General features: G+C 50.7%; 6 protein-coding genes across 6 annotated transcripts; 3 read left to right on the top strand and 3 right to left on the bottom strand.

Annotated features, from left to right (window-relative positions):
* Nucleotides 1-1,015: 1,015 nt before the first annotated feature.
* UREG_00340 (uncharacterized protein) lies at nt 1,016-1,796 on the bottom strand (the record flags this gene model as incomplete). Its single annotated transcript, XM_002540781.1, has 2 exons — nt 1,016-1,061; nt 1,627-1,796. 2 exons carry the CDS (start codon nt 1,794-1,796, stop codon nt 1,016-1,018), a joined length of 216 nt encoding a protein of 71 aa, XP_002540827.1.
* A 2,882-nt stretch (nt 1,797-4,678) lies between these two features.
* On the top strand, nt 4,679-5,181 carry UREG_00339 (uncharacterized protein; the record flags this gene model as incomplete). The annotated part of the gene is made up of 2 exons (XM_002540780.1): nt 4,679-4,756; nt 4,978-5,181. 2 exons carry the CDS (start codon nt 4,679-4,681, stop codon nt 5,179-5,181), a joined length of 282 nt encoding a protein of 93 aa, XP_002540826.1.
* Nucleotides 5,182-5,674: 493 nt separating this feature from the next.
* UREG_00338 (protein rho4) lies at nt 5,675-6,641 on the bottom strand (the record flags this gene model as incomplete). Its single annotated transcript, XM_002540779.1, has 3 exons — nt 5,675-6,013; nt 6,076-6,297; nt 6,339-6,641. 3 exons carry the CDS (start codon nt 6,639-6,641, stop codon nt 5,675-5,677), a joined length of 864 nt encoding a protein of 287 aa, XP_002540825.1.
* A 1,269-nt stretch (nt 6,642-7,910) lies between these two features.
* Nucleotides 7,911-9,905, top strand: UREG_00337 (uncharacterized protein; the record flags this gene model as incomplete). Its single annotated transcript, XM_002540778.1, has 5 exons — nt 7,911-7,962; nt 8,004-8,277; nt 8,337-9,107; nt 9,160-9,674; nt 9,859-9,905. 5 exons carry the CDS (start codon nt 7,911-7,913, stop codon nt 9,903-9,905), a joined length of 1,659 nt encoding a protein of 552 aa, XP_002540824.1.
* A 1,495-nt stretch (nt 9,906-11,400) lies between these two features.
* UREG_00336 (uncharacterized protein) lies at nt 11,401-15,084 on the top strand (the record flags this gene model as incomplete). The annotated part of the gene is made up of 4 exons (XM_002540777.1): nt 11,401-12,798; nt 12,860-12,943; nt 13,003-13,108; nt 13,265-15,084. The coding sequence occupies 4 exons, from the start codon at nt 11,401-11,403 to the stop codon at nt 15,082-15,084; spliced, it is 3,408 nt and encodes a 1,135-aa protein (XP_002540823.1).
* Nucleotides 15,085-16,646: 1,562 nt separating this feature from the next.
* On the bottom strand, nt 16,647-17,993 carry UREG_00335 (uncharacterized protein; the record flags this gene model as incomplete). The annotated part of the gene is made up of 1 exon (XM_002540776.1): nt 16,647-17,993. One exon carries the CDS (start codon nt 17,991-17,993, stop codon nt 16,647-16,649), a length of 1,347 nt encoding a protein of 448 aa, XP_002540822.1.
* Nucleotides 17,994-18,085: the final 92 nt, after the last annotated feature.

Here is an 18,085-nt window from a genome sequence, read left to right as displayed (position 1 = left end):
CGGGGTTGATTTGGCTATGTTGCCTCAGTGCACTCCGTGATAGTGCAGAGCAAAAGGAATAATTGTTCAAAAGCGTTGAAAACATGAGTAGCTCAAGGTGGCTTGCTATTCCGGACTGGCATGTGGGTATCATCGAGCTTGCATCAGAAGCAGGAGGAAAGGCATCACAGAGCGCCACAGACATGTTGCATGTCCTCCTTTGAATGCAATGGCAAACGAAGGACAATTTCATTTTCAATTTCTCCAAATCGAAAAACAGAAAAGCAATCCAAGTAGTTACGGCAATACTTTTTCAACTTACATTGCAAAACCCACACTTCCACACAAAATTCGCATCCCCCCGACTCCCCGACAAATCGTGCTTTTCCTACTTGCCCACATCAGCCCGTCTTGCAAAAGTGCAGTAGAATTAAGGAAGAAAAAAGCCCAAGGCGTTCATAACTCACCCATTTGTTAAAGCTCACCACTTTCGGGTGTACCTCCCGACATGACGTGCATTGAACTGTGAAGGAGTAGTGGTATGGCGAATCCTCGGTGTCGGTGGGCTGGAGATCAGTGACCCTGAGAGATATTACATTAATTAGCCGGGTCAGTTTCTTCATGCCGGGCCGACGATATCAGATATAGATCCATGGGAATGGTATAGTGCACCCCGCGAGGGCTGCGTGGAGATTGGCGTTAACGTACCCGGATAGCACGGCGGAGACGGTGAGGGCGTACATGGCGCCAAGATTAGTGTGTTGTGTTATCAAACAGAAATGAAGAAAAATAGAATAGGTTATTCAGTTGATATTGAGAATAGCGGCTTAATGGTCTTGAAGTCGTGGATTGTCGGTTGTTGATGGCGGGGTGCTTGGAGAGAGAGCGTTTGGTGAGGGTTGACAGTCACCACAGATTTGATATCAGCAACAATGCGAGTTTATAGTTATATGGATATCACGAACATTGTTGATTTCTTCAATTAATGATGGGCTAATAGCATCGCGTTTAGTTTTACCGGTTCCAAAGACTAGCATTACGGGCGCCGACCACTTTTGTAATATCCAAGTAGTTCGTATTTGCTAATTAATCATATCCACAGCTAAAACAAATATTTCTCAGAATCATCGGGTTCGCAGTTCAGAATTCAATTAGACCGCCTCAAATCATGACGCCACGGTTCCAGAATACTTTTGGGCCGATATCCAAACAGGTTAAGAAAAAGTAGAAACAAGTAAAGGAGGGGGTATCATATGCAATGACAGATTAAAAATAATAGCACACAAGAGCCACAAATCTAAGGGTATCGTAACAAGGAGTGATTCGAGAGTCGCTGGGATATCCAAGTCCATCAGCAAAACTGAGGAGCTTGCTATGGGCCAGCCGGGGGTAATTGTGATGTAGAGAGTAGTCGTAAGGCAGCAGCAGTCGGTAACTTCGTGCGTCGCCGAATATAGAAATGCATCAGTGTTAGAGGAGAAAGGCTCATCGTCGCTCTTTCATGTATAAGGAATCGTAGACAATTTCGACATCGCTCATAAACACTCATCGACGAGTATAATCCATCAGATCGTCAATGGTCATCGCCCGAATTGCGGGATCTTGATCTTATTTTTCCACCCAGCCTTCTTCAAGAAGCCTTCTAACCGCTCTTTCTCCATGCTCCCTTTACTCGAAGAGTTCGTCGACGAGCTGGAACTGCGGACGCGGTCATATTCCTCTGCGAGAATCTCTTCGAGACGCACATCCGCGTCCGATGATGTGCGAGGCACTTCGGGATCAAGGTGTTCGATAAATCGCGAAGTTATTCCCGGCATTGTGATATGATTCTATGCCAACTTGCAATTGGAAATGCTTCAAGTCGAGGTTCGACGAACGCGGGCAATCGAACTCGGGGAACTCTATGCGTTTCTTCTGCTAGAATCTTTGTTTGGGCGGCGGCGTGATGCGGCGATTTAAGCGTATACTCGGTTCTTCGACTCGAAGCTCCGGATCTCGTACGATGGCACGAATAACAAATAGAAAATCAAGGGTATGTTCAAGTGCTTGCATTATCTGTGTCTCGCAAGCAAAACCAAACTTGGGTATAAGCGGTGGACAGGGGGCGGTTGTGTGTTTATTATTATATGCATCAAAAGCCGTTTGAAATTAACCCTTTGGCAGATATTAACTGTCGGCCCCCCTTGAAGACGATGGAATCCAGCAATCGCCCCGACATGTCGAAGCCGCGGGTACAATATAAAAATAAATGCATGCGGCCGGTTAGTGAATCCCGGGGGGTTTGGGAGTTGCTTTTGTATGGATGGGCTTCACCCTCCGAGTGGAAGCGTCAGCTAGCGCCCTTCACTGAGGGGGTTTGTGCATCTCTTGTCGAGTCAATCATCATCGTCCAGACGTCGGTGGCTCCCCTGTGCATAAATCGGGGGGCCTACCCTTGTGACGGCCGCCCATATTGGTCCGAATCGCCAGTGGAAAGTTTTTTTTTGCCCCTCTCCCCGGGCGCTTTGAGGAAGAGCGTGAGGATGGATCGACGGCATTGTCTCGCGCCCTCACGCCAAGGGAGCCAACCTGGAGACAAACCCTGGACGCAGGTCAGACAGTCGGTGAAAATGCGTTCATCGCGGGGGGGCAGTGTATAATCTACTTACGATCCCTCTTCCCTGAAGGAAATCCCCATCGAAAAGGATGGCGGGAAGGTTCGTGTGTGGCGTCGCTCGACCACCCTCCAGAAACTCGATCGCTGGTGATCAAGTCACACGAGCTCGCATTGCTTCGAGCCTAGCGGGAAAAGCGCCCTACAGGCGGAAAAAACAGGACTTGATCCTGTCCGGCCATCGATGTTGGGACTGGGGGTTGGTGGGCGACTATTCTGTTGCCTTGCAAACCACTGGCGGTGGCGGTTATTGTTCAGAACTTGTCAGCCTTCTCAAGGCCAGCCAGCGTCGTCAGTCACTGCGCAGTGCGTACGAAGCGCTCGCAGCCACCAGGGACGAGGCGCCAGCTGCACGGAACAAGGCCACGGCTTCCAGTGCTCGATAGTTCCTACGCCGGACTTGAAACTCTCCAAAGGGAATCAGCACCGTGACACGTTCGTATCCAACGACGCTTGACGGGATCTTCATAGGAATCCTGGAGCCTTGACTCTGCCCCTAACTAGTTAGTAGTCACGCACATCTCGAGTACTCCGTACAGTTCGCTTCTTCTACATAGATGGTGTTTCAGGCTGGGATGATGCTCTTTGAAACCACATGGTTTCTGATTGGCACATGGCGAGACACACTTGGGTTCACAGGCAAAGGACTGGTCTGGTTCAAGAGAAAGAGAATCAAAACCCACAAACGAGCTGCTTTGAAACTGGAAGCAAAGGTGCTCATTGCGCTGGATGAGCTTAAGCCACACTATATATCAGGCACTGACATACTCGGCTACTTCAACTTAAGGCCAACGCCCACGTTACAAGCTGTAGCTAAACAATGATGGGAGGAGGATCGATTCAAGCTCTCCATTGAAGGTGCGCTTTTGTTAACCTGTTCGAGCTTGGTAGTTATCTGTCGTTTCACTTTCAACCCCCATTGCCGCCTGTTCACAGGCCCCAGGTTGCCACTAACAGGCCACCTCAATGCCGTCTCTAGCACTCGCTTCCGTGATGAAATCGTGAACTATGCTCAGAATATCCAGTGGGCGCCTCGTCTAAAAGAATCTCATTGTTCTTCCCGCTAAACGCCGTTCCCATTTATAGAATTAATGCGCCTCCAACAATCAGCCCGTCATCGCCACATCCTTCATCTCGACGCCCTTCGCGGCTGATATCCAGAGAACATTACTACACCTAGTCGTCGACAATTTTGTGTCAGTATCCACCAAAGTAAACCGTACGGGGTACAATCAAATGGTCTCCTTCCTATAGGAAAGCGAGATTCAATCCTTCAAGTTGAACTAGTAAAAGCGCACGCATACCGTATCAGAACCTGACCCAACGTCCCTGTGTTCTTTCCATCGATGAATTCCTCCGTATTGGATAGTTGAATGTTCATATATGAATCCACGCTGACCAATTGGCCCTTGTATTCGGTCTGACCCCATTTCAACCGAATGATAACGTCTTCATTGATACTGCAGGTCCACACACAATCGGTCAGCGAATGCTCTCCATCAAGCTAGAAGGAGAGCTCGACAATGGGAACGAGGTGACGCACAGAGATTGCAGCATCGGCCGCGGGTTAAGAGGAACGAGCTGGAAGAAAGGAGGTCAGTGTTCACGTGGTTTGGCATGCATTGCGCGCGACATTCTTCGCAAGGGGCAGCTTACACTCATCTTTGGGGTTGGGATTCTGCGTCAACGGGATAAAAGGAGGGCATGGAATCGATCTTCTCTGCTTGTCGCTCTGAGAACCGCCAAAGGGAGCTAAAGCTTCGTCCTGCCAAGCAACCTGATAGATCCGGTTAGTCAGCTTGCTGTTACAACACAATCTTATGTCAGCTAGTTGGTTATCCCTGGGCTTGGCATCACTTTTGGAAGGCATTGTGGCTAGTCCGTGTAAAGGGCTTTGGGAGGCATAACAATAATTGAAGACATAGATTGCGTAGCTAGCTGGCACTGTGTTGAGTCTTAGGTAGCACCTGGTAACGCCTCAATGGTTCTTTGACGGTCCCTTTTTTCAACGAAAACCCTCCAGAGGACAAACGGAATGCCATCATAATGTCTTCATCTCAAGCCCCCGGATCTGCTTCATACTTTGAGCAGCAGCGCGCGGAGCTGCTCAGGGAGATTTCACTGGTAAGGACTCCTTTCCCGTTTACCGCTGCCAGCTCCTGAAATCTACGCTTCCGAAAATATTGAATCAGACTAAATAAACCCTCCCTCATCAGAGCTTCGAACAAGTCCTTCAAAACATAAATCGTCTCAATCGCAATCTAGAAAGTGTCATCGCAGTATGTTTTGGTTCCCTTTCTGTTTTTTGCTTCTTTCGGTTCTGCATCTGATCATTTCTTTCCCAGGTTGGCAATGAGTTCTCTTCCGTGGAGGCCTTGTGGTCACAGTTTGAGACCGTGATGGCAAAGGACGAAGGGAGTGGGGACGGCGAGATCGACCACGATGGCGCACAGCCCAAGGGCCAGAGAGAGGATAGAGTCGAGGTGAAGGGAGAAGAGGATGAGGAGGAGGTAACGGCTCTTCATGATGACTGCGATGACCATAGTTAGCATCAAGAGGCCAAACTATTTATGACGCTATTAATGAAAGATTCTACGAAAGCACCATACCCGAAAGGAATTGAATATCATATCTAATCAGGACATACGCTGCATTAATCTGGCCCAAACGTACAAGAACTCGTCCCAGTTAACACCTAACCCATGCATAGTATCCTCCAGAAAGCCCGTCAGGCGAGACAAACCTTCAAAACAAACAGGTGTAAGATGATATCAAAGTAGAAAAAGGAAAACATTTTTGGAATGGAGTCAGACATAATCGTCTGCATCGGGAATGGAGCCACACCAAGATAAGAAGAAGGAAAAGAAAAAATACAGTTAGGCTGGTGACGAAGGCCAAAGGGCAGGTACCGGGGGTTGAAATCGAAAAGGAAAAAAAGAGAATGACAGTAACGTCGTATGGCAACAGGGAATATCAGATCATCCTGCGCCCATCATACATCATTGGAATGAGCATCCACGTTGTTGGCTTCGTTGCATCGTCTTAAAGAATCTTGCAAGTCCGTTTCTTTATCTTCTTCCCTCCAGCACCGAGAGGACGAGAACCGCCCTCACGAGAGTCCCAGTTGTCTTCTTCGATTCCCACAGCCGTGTTAACAGCCAGCTCAAACACCTCGTCGACACCGCGCATCTCTTTGCTGCTGCACTCCACGTACTGGGCACCCATCCGCTGGGCCACTCCCCGGCCTTGGTCAGGCGTGACGGGGGTTAAACCTTGGCTTTTGAGCAACTCGATGCATGTCCGTTTCGTTCGAAGGTCGGACTTGAGACCGACTAGAATCAGAGGGGTTGTGGGACAAAAATGGAGGACTTCGGGATACCACTGCGAGCAGCCGTGAGTTCTTTGTTCGTCCGTATCGCTTTGCGAAGGAAACGGAGACATACCTTGTCCATTACGTTTTCGAGTGAGACGGGGCAATCGATGGCGAAACATACAAAGAGGAGATCCGTTTCCGGATAGGAAAGGGGTCGAAGTCGGTCATATTCTTCCTGCCCGGCAGTATCCCAAAGCGCCAGTTCAACTATTTTGCCTGAGGGGTGATGCGTAGTCTGCGTGATGTAGTTCTCAAAAACTGTAGGAACGTATTTCTGTCCTAGCTTCAGCTGCTGCGTTCATCGATAGACGGCAGTGATTGTTGACCACTTACCTCTGGAAAGTAGCCTTGCGAATAACTGATCAACAAGCAAGTCTTGCCACAGCCTCCATCGCCGACAACAACAAACTTCTTCGAGTACGATGGAGGTTGTGTGATATTTGTTGCTTGAGACATTCTTCCTGACGATACACTCATTGTCGTGCTGACGGTGCCGTTGCTTGCGCGTGTACTTTGGCTTCTGACCGGCTTGCGACGAGGAGACACAGAGGGCGGGCCCTTCTCGTTTACTACCGACGAGTGGCGTCGGATGTGTCCAGAATGGCCATATTGATCTTCGTAGGCGCGAGCGGACATTGTTCTGCGCTTTCCAAACAAACGTGGGAGAGAAAAGAAAGAAGGAAAAGGAAACAAAGACCCTCTCTGAAGGGCTGCTCTTCAGTGCTCGATGGAAGTAACAAATTGGTAGGGCAGTCTAGTTGGAGGGTAGGACTATCAACAAATGTTTTTTCTGTGCTCGATTGAAGAGGAGAAGAGCCAACCAGGCAGAAGAGACAATCGGAGCAGATCAAATACACGAGTCAGTTGCCCAAACAGAACCGAAGCGAAATAAAAAGCATTCCAGCTCTGATCTGGGAGAAAGAGAGACAGTCCCTATAAAAGTTGCACACACCGCGTTGCTCCCACCCGCTCTGCCCTGTCAGGCACGCCAACGCTGCCCACTGTTTACCCCATCGCGCTGCCACAGCAACGGGCGGGTTGGGCATGCCTGCAGCCAACGCCATTGGCGCCAGCCCCTGGCCCGGCTCACCGATCTGCATCGTCGCCGACATCATCGTCTGGGCTGGATCCCAACGAATCGCGGTTTCAGCCCGTCGGGAACCCATGAGGAGAATTGTTTGGCGACGTGATGGGGGTATTTTTGGCGATGGACCCCTGCAGGCGTGCAGGGGACGGGACCATCGGCCAGTCCGTGGGTTGAAGTGGATTGAGAGCAGCTTCATTACGACGAGGTGGTATATATCGCGCATGGTTAGAGGCTTTCTACAGAGGACAGAGCTCCATGCTGTTCTCCACTGATTACTGCAGACGCTGGAGATTCCAAAAGGAAAGTTGGCAGGAGTTCAGAGACATTGAGGGCTCTCCATGCTTAAACTGATTTGTGATGTAATTTGCTGCTCTGTATACTCATTCCTCCAACTCCTGTTCATGCACGATTCAGGATGAGATCCTCCGCGCAGAAGACACAGCACAACAGTTGCAGCGATAAACTGAAGCGTTGTGTGGTGTTCGGCTAAACATGCCACAGCGGTGCTGCGGGTATCCGGCTAATGTTGCACGGTGCACAATCGCAAAAACATTCACGAAATCCAAAACTCGCGTTTCAAAGAGGAGCTGGGCCTCTCACATGTTCTAGAGCAGACACACAAACGCTTTGGATTTTTCCGAGGCTGCCCAGACTCCAATCACCCATCTCTCGACTCTGTGTGAAACTGCTGCCGGATCTTGGACCATGCACCGTTGAACAAGCCGTTGCAGCAGGTTGGATGTACTAGCTCTATGGCTGGGTGTCTCGGGCCATCATCGGTTGGAAGAGCTCTTTACCGGCAGAACTATAGCTAGACCATGAACAAGGATAAAGCACAGCCAGACGCGGGTCTGAGAAGCTTGAACCATTGTATGTCATCATCAACAATAACGCTGTTCTGCAGCCACCAGCATTGAATTGCAGCAGTCCGGAACCTGATGCTGATGGCACGCCCTCACCACTCTTAGATCAACGCAAGCTCCCACGATGGCGGTACTGGGTGCGCCAGAAGACCCTGCCGCTCGTGCGGTGGGAGACGCCTTATCTCGCCTGGTTCCAGGAGCGAATGCGCACTCCCTTCCTTGATACTTGGTTTGCTGTCAGCGCAAATCTCGGCACCCACACGTTCTACATGGTCATGTTGCCGATACTGTTCTGGTGTGGATATACCCAACTCGGTCGGGCGTCAGTATACACCGCGGAACACAAAGGCAAAGCCCCTCCATGGCTAACGAGTCAAACAGCATTGTCCATCTCCTCGCGTCCGGCGTCTTTTTCAGCGGATTCATCAAAGACCTGCTCTGCCTCCCTCGACCTCTCTCCCCCCCTCTCCAGCGAATTACCATGTCCGGCTCGGCCGCATTGGAATACGGCTTCCCCTCGACTCACTCCACAAACGCCGTTTCTGTAGTTGTTTATGCGATTCATAGTCTGAACTCCGCCGAATCTACCCTCTCGCCATTTGCAAAAGCGCTTTTCCAGTTTCTTCTATTCGTATACGGGACATCCATCGTGGTGGGCCGGTTGTATTGCGGCATGCATGGGTTTTTAGACGTGGTTGCCGGCTGTGCGCTCGGCGCTCTGCTGGGATTTATCCAATGCGCGTATGGGGCGTTGATAGACGAATACGTTCTGTCGGGTTCTTTCCAGGGATTGTTCCTTGTGGCTCTGGTGATTCTCGTTCTGGTTCGGATTCATCCGGAGCCGGCGGATTCTTGTCCATGTTTCGATGACAGCGTTTCGTTTGCCGGTGTCCTGATTGGAGTTGAGGCCGGCGGGTGGCATTTCGGCAAAACGACGCTTGGATCGCCGGTTCCCATTCCGGGCAGTGTCGTATTCGACCTCCAAGAGCTCGGCTGGTTCAAAGCGGTGGTGCGGATCGTTCTGGGCGTTGCCACTGTTTTCGTTTGGAGGGAGGTTATGAAACCATCCTTGCTTCGGGTCCTCCCGCCTCTGTTTCGCGTTATTGAAAAACTGGGCCTCAGCCTGCCGCGGCGGTTCTTTACAAAAGCCTCGTATGCTCCGTCCTTTTTAGATTGACGACTGGCCGCTAATTCTTTTGTGCAGAGAATACAAACGAGTCCCAGACCATCTCAAGGATAACGATGTCATTCCCAATGTCTCTGAGATCCCCTCGATGCTCACGTCCATCCGCCACCCACGGCGTCGCGCTGTTTCGGTTGGCCCGCAGTCGGAAGCGGATGCATATGAGACCCTCGCCTATCGCGAACACCGCCGGCGGCTGAGCACGTCCTCCGCAAATCGAGCAGCAGATACTCGATCGTCACCATTGGCAGCTGGCCCTGAGAACAGCGACAGTTCCCACTCGGCCCCTGACCCAAAACACCCGAAGCCGCCGAGATCGGCCAATCGGAGTCCATTGCGGCTGCATGAGTATGAACACATGATGGGAACGGGCACTCCAGTCTATGAGCAGAATGGGACGGACAAAGACGGCGGCTCCGCGCGCCAATCACCCGATTACAGCAAGTCACAGAATGAAGAAGATATGTTTTTGATGATCACGAAGCCACGGGTACGGTATGATGTGGAGGTTGTAACGAAGTTGATTGTTTATACCGGTATGTATGATTACTGACTCTCAGAAACAAGCATTTATTAACTCAGATTAGGGATCGCATGGCTGGCAGTGGAGGGAAATCCAATCTTATTTCACTATCTTGGGCTCGACGGGCGGTAATTGTGTGATGGCTACTCGGGATATCACAATCGGGTTTCGTTTCACGACCTTCTCTTCTTCACTAGATCTGGGACACAAGGGTCTTACTTTATTCACACTACATGTCATTTGAGGGAAGATGGCGCTAGGTCTCTGAACTGGAATGGTAATGGTTATTTTGTAATAAGAAAGGCAGTTAAACAATGATGATTCTGCTACAATTCACTCTGGATATTCAAATTCTAGATCATTCCCTGCCATGATTGCGCAAACAAGCTCTCTGCCAAACAATTTAATATATATTGTAGCAAGCTCTATATCATGCTGTCTATATATTCTCAATCTTGCCTGTCGAATGCTGCTCCTTGCTATCGCTTTCTCCTTGGAGGTTGAACCCGGAAGGCGGGATCTGCAGAGCCGAGCGGTGGCCCGTGCATCGTCCCAGCGGAAGTCAGGCGCTAAGCCCAAGTCGGCAAGGCGGCAACTACACGTGACCGCGCGCCAAACCCTCGTGACGTGAAACCTGCTCTGGCGGGAAGGAGCGCATATCAAAACCCGCTGCGGAAACCGGAACGGTCGCCCATGGCCTGCACTTCCACATCGGGTATCTTGCACCTCACCTCTGGCACGCTGGGCTAAATGTCTGCCACCACGCCCATCCGCCCTTTGCGCCCTTTTCCTTTCCCTCCTCTTCTCCCGTCCTCTCCCTCCAGTCCCCCGTCCGTGTCTTGCTTGCCGCTTTGTTTATCATATCAACACTATTCACCCGCAACACCTCATCCCCAGTCCAGACCCTCTGTACACGAGGCGTGTGCTTTACCAGTAATACAGAACAGTCATATACCCAGTATTTGATACACAGCCCTAGGCAGCCACTGGGAGCTTGACCAGACTCCCTCGCCGCCGTCCCCCTATGTCTACCCTGCACCCCAATCTGCTATCCCCTAAGCGAATATTGCCAAGTACAAGCTGCACAGCACCGTTAAGCTAGGTGCTGCGGGCTTGTTCTCTCTCTTTAATATACCCCTCCCGCACGCCGGGTTCAGCGGCGGAGCTCTCTATATCTCGATATTTTGTATGGTTCCCCGGGGCGGGACAGCTGCAGTCGAGTCTATCAATTGCCATCTCTCGTAATCTATCATCTATCATTCTGTAATTACAGCAAGCGAGGGGCTGGCGGTTGTGTTCCTCTGCCCCTCCCTCTCCCCCCCGAGTCACGTTGGCAGCAACAGAACCTGTTCCAAAACAAGGAACACAACAGTCCCGATCCGGTAATTGTGACGGTTTGTTGACAAACCTGCCGGAACTTCCCCCTTGACCCCGCGCCTCGTTCAGTCAGATTTTTTCTTCTCTTCCCCTCCCACAAATCTTCCCTCAACAACAACCCATCTTCTCTTCTCTTCCTCGCTCACTCTCTCGATTACAACTCGTTGACCACGCTCGACTCTCGATCACAACATCTTCTCTGATATCAGAAACGAAGCTCTACTCAAGTCTTCTTCCTCTTTACATCCTCAAAGCGCCAGATCCTTATATCTCTCGCGTCTTTATCTTCTATCCGCTTTCACAACCACCAAACCCAACCTCCTCCTTCTTATTTTTCTGTCAAAGCTGCAGCCTCTGACAATATGGGTTCCAACGCCGAAAACAAGCGTCAGAACGACTGTGTCGATGCTCCTCAGAGCCCACCTCGTCGTCGTGTGGTTGCAGGTCCTATGAACCTGACCATTGCGTTCCCAACTCAGCCAGCTTCTGCTGGAAACGCAAGTCAATCGACTGAGAACGCAAGCCAAAACACCCAGCAACAGAGTCAGCCAAATCCTGTTGCCACAAGTGCAGCTCTGTCCCAGCCAGAACCGATGGCTGGACAGCAACGCAGAGGTCGCGCTAGAAGAGTCGCAGCCACCAACACCAACGAGGAGAGGTCGTCAGTACGCCAGTACTTGCTCGACTCTTTCGTTCCTTTGGCCCCGAGAGCCTCTGCCTTCAAGAATGGCCACGTCCCAGATCCAGAGACGAAGCCTCAAGTTGCCTCTCAGGAGGTCAATCGAGAAATCCCAAGTCCAAAGGACAATCTCGTTTCTGCATCCAAGCCGGTCCAACAGCCGAGTGTGATTGTGGAGTGCCCCAAGTACTCCCCACCTCGTGCTATACCGATCACCAAGCCGGAATCCGATTTCGTTTCGCCAACCGATCCCGTTGCGCTTGGCCGTCTCATGAGGAACCCCGGTTCCAAACGTGTCCGCGGTGAATACAATCCAAGCACTGAAGAAGTGAAGCTGCCAACTTTCAATCCGGCCATGCCAAACTATGGCGCGCCGTCCAAAGCTTCTGTCGCCCCTTCAGTTCCCAAAAGTCAAGTCCCAAAACCGTGGGACTTTGTGAAACCGTACGACAAGGACGACCTTCAAGCACCAAATCGGTTCGCCAACCCGTCGACAATGCCAAGTGACTTTCCGCAAGTTGCTCCGTTGACGACCCAAAGTGACAGGCCCGAGCTTGTCCCGTCAACCCAGCAGAGTGAACTGCCGCCAACAGAACCTCAAGGACTTGGTGTGAACCCACCACGCAATGTCGTCTCGGGCCCACAAAATATTGTGATGGTCCAAGCATCGCGTCAAGCACCAGAAAATGTCCCAGCACAGGTTTCTGCCGCCGAAACTAGCATGCTGGAGGGCCCAATGGCTGCATCGCAAAGCACCGAGCCATTACCTCCACAACAAGCTGCTACGTTGAGGTTGAATTTCGAACCGGCAGCCGACAATTCCACCGCGCCGAGGTCAAATCTCCCTTCACTGCGGGCGCACCTTGAACGTATCGCAAGGCGTCCTGTTCGGGCTTGGAAGCATGTCTTCCCCCGGGACGCCTATCGCCAAGAGCGATACGAAATGTTGCGCCGCTTCCATCGTGAAGGGGATATCTTTATGCTCGACGCGCCGAAACCTTCACTCAAGCGGAGTGTCGACGAGATGACGGATCCGATGCAGAACGAGATCGAGGCAGGACGAGCAACTCCACATCCGGACGTGAGTCAAACTTAACCCAACCCAATGTTCAATTACCTCTACTAACAATTCGATGACACAGATGGAGTTGGATATCGATCCTCTCAAGTCCTTTGTCCGGTGTGTCTGTGGGCTCCGAGAACCCAAGACAGATGACAGTGGAGATGTAATACCTCCAGAGGACCACATCGATGCAAGGTTTTAGGCTGACAATCTTTTTCTTAGGTCGAGATGCAAGGAATGCCAGGACAATGGCCAGTAACCCCGCCTCGTCCGGCTTTAGCAAACCGTTTTGCTCCCAACGGATCAGATCCCTCACCGTGCAATCCTGGTACGCTAAGCGATGTGTGCCCCAGGTGTAATCCTGGTATAGTTTCCCCACGCTCGCAATACGGATCCATTCCGTTGGAATTTCCTTACTTCTCGCTAGAGAGAAGATTCTCAGAGATGTTCCTTTCAGATCCCATTCTGACCTTAAGGACAATAGTCAGTGCCCAGTCGATCCCAGACGTGCCTCAAAGCCCAATCCGCGCACGATCCCAACGGAACTGGGTATTCCACACGATGAGAATCTTCGGAACCGTCAAGCGCCAAGTCACCAGATTTTGCAAGGCCTGCGTGACACCCTGCAGATCTTGCCCACCGCCTCGCAAATTCATGACTTGGTGTGACTACAGAGCGAAACTGCGAGACGAACGACGCAATAAACGAAAGCCCCGGCTTCCAATCGTTCACGTCGAGCAGCTCCCGCTCCCCACGGTTCCACAAATCTCCACTGTCATGCCACCGCCCCCCGTCTCGAGACATCGATCTCGAAAGTCTTCTCCAATCAGCAGACCGGTCCGAAAGGACAAAGTACCGTCCTATATCCCCAAATCCAAGAGTTTCCTTCATGGAGTCTTGAGTGGACGCGTTACAAAAGCCAACGCTAATTGGAAAGATAGATCGATGCAATGCACTAACCGCCTCGGTCCTAGACGCGTGCCAACTCCCCAAACTCTTCCCGAGAAGAATTTGGAGCTGTCTATGGAACCGATGTTGCCAGTGCGTCAAGAAGACGAGACGAAGGTGGTGGCATGGTTCGCCCCATCTTCCCGCCCGAATCTTCCATCCCCCAAGGAGTCGTTGCCAGTTCAGCCAGAGACACCGACAAGCCAAATTTCACCTCCGACACCAACTGCCTCCCCAACAGCAGTTGTCCCTCCAACCGCCGTCGAGGTCCAAGGTGTTGCCGACGCTGAACCTATGGTAGCGACTGAGCCTTCTTCTTCGAAGACTCCAGAGGAGTTCCAGGAGTCAATCTCGCAGCCAGAAATGGTTGCAACCTCCGAGGAACAGGCCACTGAGTCTGCCCCCGCCGAACCCGTCCGTGAAAGCCAACCACCACGGACCAAGAAGCATGTGCATTGGATAGCCTCTTCGACACCGCAAAGACGTCCAATCTCGTCAGTTAATGTCTTTGACCCACAAGCTGCTATAATGCCTAAGGTTCAGGCCCAAGAAGAAGAGGAAGATTCGATTCGCCCAGCCGAACGACCATCGTCCGAAACCCGTCAACCCTCAACCATCCGACCACTCTCAGCCAAGTGGGAGTCGAAAGTCGAAACGGCCCTGTCACAACCAGACAGCCGTCAGCTCGGTACCACCCTCGGTGGAGATACCCTGACTCGCCGTGACTTTGCTACGTGCGCAACACCGTTGGCTTGGCTCAACGATGAAATCATCAATGCGTACCTAGCACTAGTCATCGACTACGCTCGTCGATCATCGGGTAATTCAGGACGACACCAGCAGCCCAAGTACCACGCCTTCAATACCTTTTTCTACTCGAGCCTGCGCGACAAAGGCTACGAGTCCGTACGGCGTTGGGCCACTCGTGCCAAAATCGGAGGTCCAGCATTGTTGAGAGTGGAGACAGTTTTCGTGCCCATTCATCACCATGCACATTGGACTCTGATGGTGGTCAAACCGGCCGTTCGAACCATCGAACATTTTGACTCTCTCGGTGGCAGCTCTTCCTTCCACGTTGCCAAAATCAAAGAGTGGATCCGAGGTGAGTTGGGCGATCTCTTCGTCGAAGAAGAGTGGCGGGTTCTCCCATCAATTTCCCCGCAGCAAAATAACGGTAGCGACTGCGGCGTATTCCTTCTCACGACCGCCAAACTGGTGGCGTTTCAACAGGCTCTCTCCTATGGGCCCAAGGACATACCCGCGATCCGCAAGAGGATAGTTGCTGAGCTGATGAACGGGGGTTTTGAGGGAGATTTCGACCCGAAAGCTGAGCTTCCTGTTCAATCAAAGCTGTAATGGCCTAACAGGACTCTCTCGTCAAGCTGCTTTCGGTCGAAAATTTGGGGCGAATCAAAGAGAGGTATGTGCAATCCGGCCAATTTACTAACAAGGGAACGAGGAGACAATTTCTGTATATAGCGTTTCGTTCCGATCTCCGGATCTCGGGATGATTTTGATTTGCCTGTCCCATGTAACACGCCCGCCGGACCTTACTCAATGGGTTTCCTGTTGCAGTGTTGGGCTGGGGGTGTTTCGGTGTTGTTGTTTATAGTAATTCGCTATATCTCGACCTCACTGACCGGGGCAACCTGGCTCAGTTTGATGGTTGAGAAGCGTTTTACGCCATTGCAAAGCGCCTTCGTTGGTGGCTAGCGATGTTAGAAACAGGTTTCCTATGTTCAAGTTGTCTGGGTGAAAGCATGTTTTTGTTCCTCGTTCCCTTGTTCCATATGCACTTACTTTCTCTTAAGGTCTCGGACTCGCAGAAAATCGACGTCTTCTCGAAAGCCAAACAAAGGCGAAGCGATTGACCGCTCGACTACCGACAGTGTCTTCCCTTGGTGGGCAAAATTTTGACATGGCTGAGTTTCTCTCTGACATCTTCGACATCTCTCGAATAACGGTTTCACGATGAGCTCGATTTCAACTTGTGTTTTTTGGCGATGACTGAACCAACATCTTTTTTATCTCGGTCTGTTGCAACACGGGTTTTGAACAGGGTTGGCTACGATTCTTAAATATATATTCCTATCGGATCCTGCCTCCCTTTTGGCATATCGAAAACGGCGTTTTTGGCCCTAACAATGGCCTTTGATACAAAAATTGGGTGTGATTTGGCGCTGGTTTGGGTTTGGAGTTCACGGCTGATTTACGGGTGGAATTTGGTGTTTATGGTCTGCTTTTTCGACTTGCTTCTATTTTGCGGTTTGGCATGGTTTGGTGCTTGGAGACGGGGTTTTACTGCTCTCAAGGGCATTATTTTTTTACGAAAGGATACCCCCTTTGCCTTACGATATTTCTCTCTCCGCTAAGGGCCGGTTTTATTGATTACAACGATGAAATGGAAATGGAAAAACGGGTTTCAAGGAAGTTTGCTGAGAAGTCCTTTTTGCTTTGCTTGGTTGTCTTCGTCTGCAAAGTTTGCAAATGACGGTTGTACGATGTGTATGATATGCTTGCTTCAATGCAATGCAGCCCATGGAGGGCATTGTCCTTGATTATTTTCCCAAATCCAACTCCGTAGATCTTTGGTAGTGATTCTCCCTCTCCCTTGGTTGTAAGGTTTTGGCATTGCTACGCGTTATTTCCAGTCGATGTGCCCTTGATATTGCAGTGGTTGGATGATGAGTTCTAGCAGCGATGGCAGCGGAAGAGTGCTGCAGATTCAGTACGTGTAGACGACGAAGAGAAGCTGAGGATAAACAGTCGATTTCATCGAGTCAATATTGGGCCACAGCCATACACTATACTATTGCCTATTGGAAGACCCGCAGCTATACTCTAAGGCCAACGCTCTTCCGGACTTTCAATGATGTTGATCCTTATGGGATAGTTCCTGGTCACAATCACACCAAGCCTCAACGCCGCTCCCAAGACGCATCCCAGACAACCTCCGGAATACCTTCCGTTTCGACATTATCAATTTGACAAACAACGGCACATTCCCTATTTCCAGCGTATTGGTTGCCATTATCGTCTTCTCCGTGGTCATCGTCCTGAGAATCGTCACAGTCGTCATGTTCTTCACCTTCGTCATACTCATCGTACTCGTCGTACTCATCGTACTCGTCGTACTCATCGTACTCATCATCGTCATCGTCATCCACATTGCGCCCCTGCAAGAAGCCATTCTTTTCTTTCTCCTTCTTCTTGTCCTTTTTCTTCTTGTTCTTTTCCTTTTTACACTTCTCCTTTTTGCATTTCCTCTCCTGCCCTTCTTCCATATCATGGTCGCCATACTCTTGGTCTTCATCATGGCCACCATCGTCGAGAAGTTCTTTTTCCTTTTTACACTTCTGCTTTTTATTTTTACTCTTCTTTCCCTTCTCCTTCTTTTCACCCTTTCTTTTCTTGCTTTTCTTGAATATATGACTCCAACGCTCCTCCCATGCATTGCTGCTGAATCGCTCTCCCCAACGAGCTCCGTGCCCCGTCAAAACGACGGCGTTGTCCTCGGTCTCTCCAGGGTCAACGTCGGACGTGTTATACGCAAGCTGTATCCACTCGACTCCCATATACACAGATTGACCAATCGACATGTTCCCCGACCAATGGCCCCCATCGCTCCATAGATTTAGAACGAGCACGCTTGGAGAAGTAGGCACGCCATATTCCTTTTCAAGTACCAGGTCGTCATTGAAAAACCAACGGCTCTGCGTGGGAAACCAATCGAGACGGTGGTCCGTCCACTCGGTCCAAGGAGTTTCATGGTCAATCGCATTGCTAGCGCCGGGAATCATTTTATCGGTGGTTCGGTTCCAATCCGGCTGGTTAGAATAGCGTATCCGATTAGGCGGATCAACTGTTAGAATTTCAATGTCCGACTCGCTGGTTGCGGAATGGTAGGTGAACATTCCAGCGACGGCACCGGCAGGTGGAAGAATTATGTCGCCAGAGCCATCTTCAGGGGACGAATAAATCCGCATTCGAACTCTGAAGGAACAGTGCAGGATATTCTCAGTTGAGGTTTGGACTTCGGCAGTAGAAGTATAGTCGTCGTATCGGGTTGAGCGGAGTACTAGATGAGTTGAGTCGTCGGTGCCACTTGCCTTGCTCTTCGTAACGTATATATTTTCAAGCGAGTGAACGATGCTGATGGGAAACATCGAGGTGCCCGCACGGTTCCAGTCTTGAATGTTCCAGTCCTTGGAGAAGGCATGTCCTTCCAGCGTGGGATGACTGCTGCCGGCGTCCCTTGGACGCATCTTCTGTCTGCGTCCATCCTTTTTACCTTGCTTGCTAAATATGGTATACTTTCAAGGGCACAGAGCGAAAATCGTAGAAACGGTAATTTGAA

The sequence above is a fragment of the Uncinocarpus reesii genome, genomic scaffold, assembly GCF_000003515.1.
Source record: "Uncinocarpus reesii 1704 scaffold_1 genomic scaffold, whole genome shotgun sequence".
Lineage (NCBI taxonomy): Eukaryota > Fungi > Ascomycota > Eurotiomycetes > Onygenales > Onygenaceae > Uncinocarpus > Uncinocarpus reesii.
This window is presented reverse-complemented; position numbering and strand designations above follow the sequence as displayed.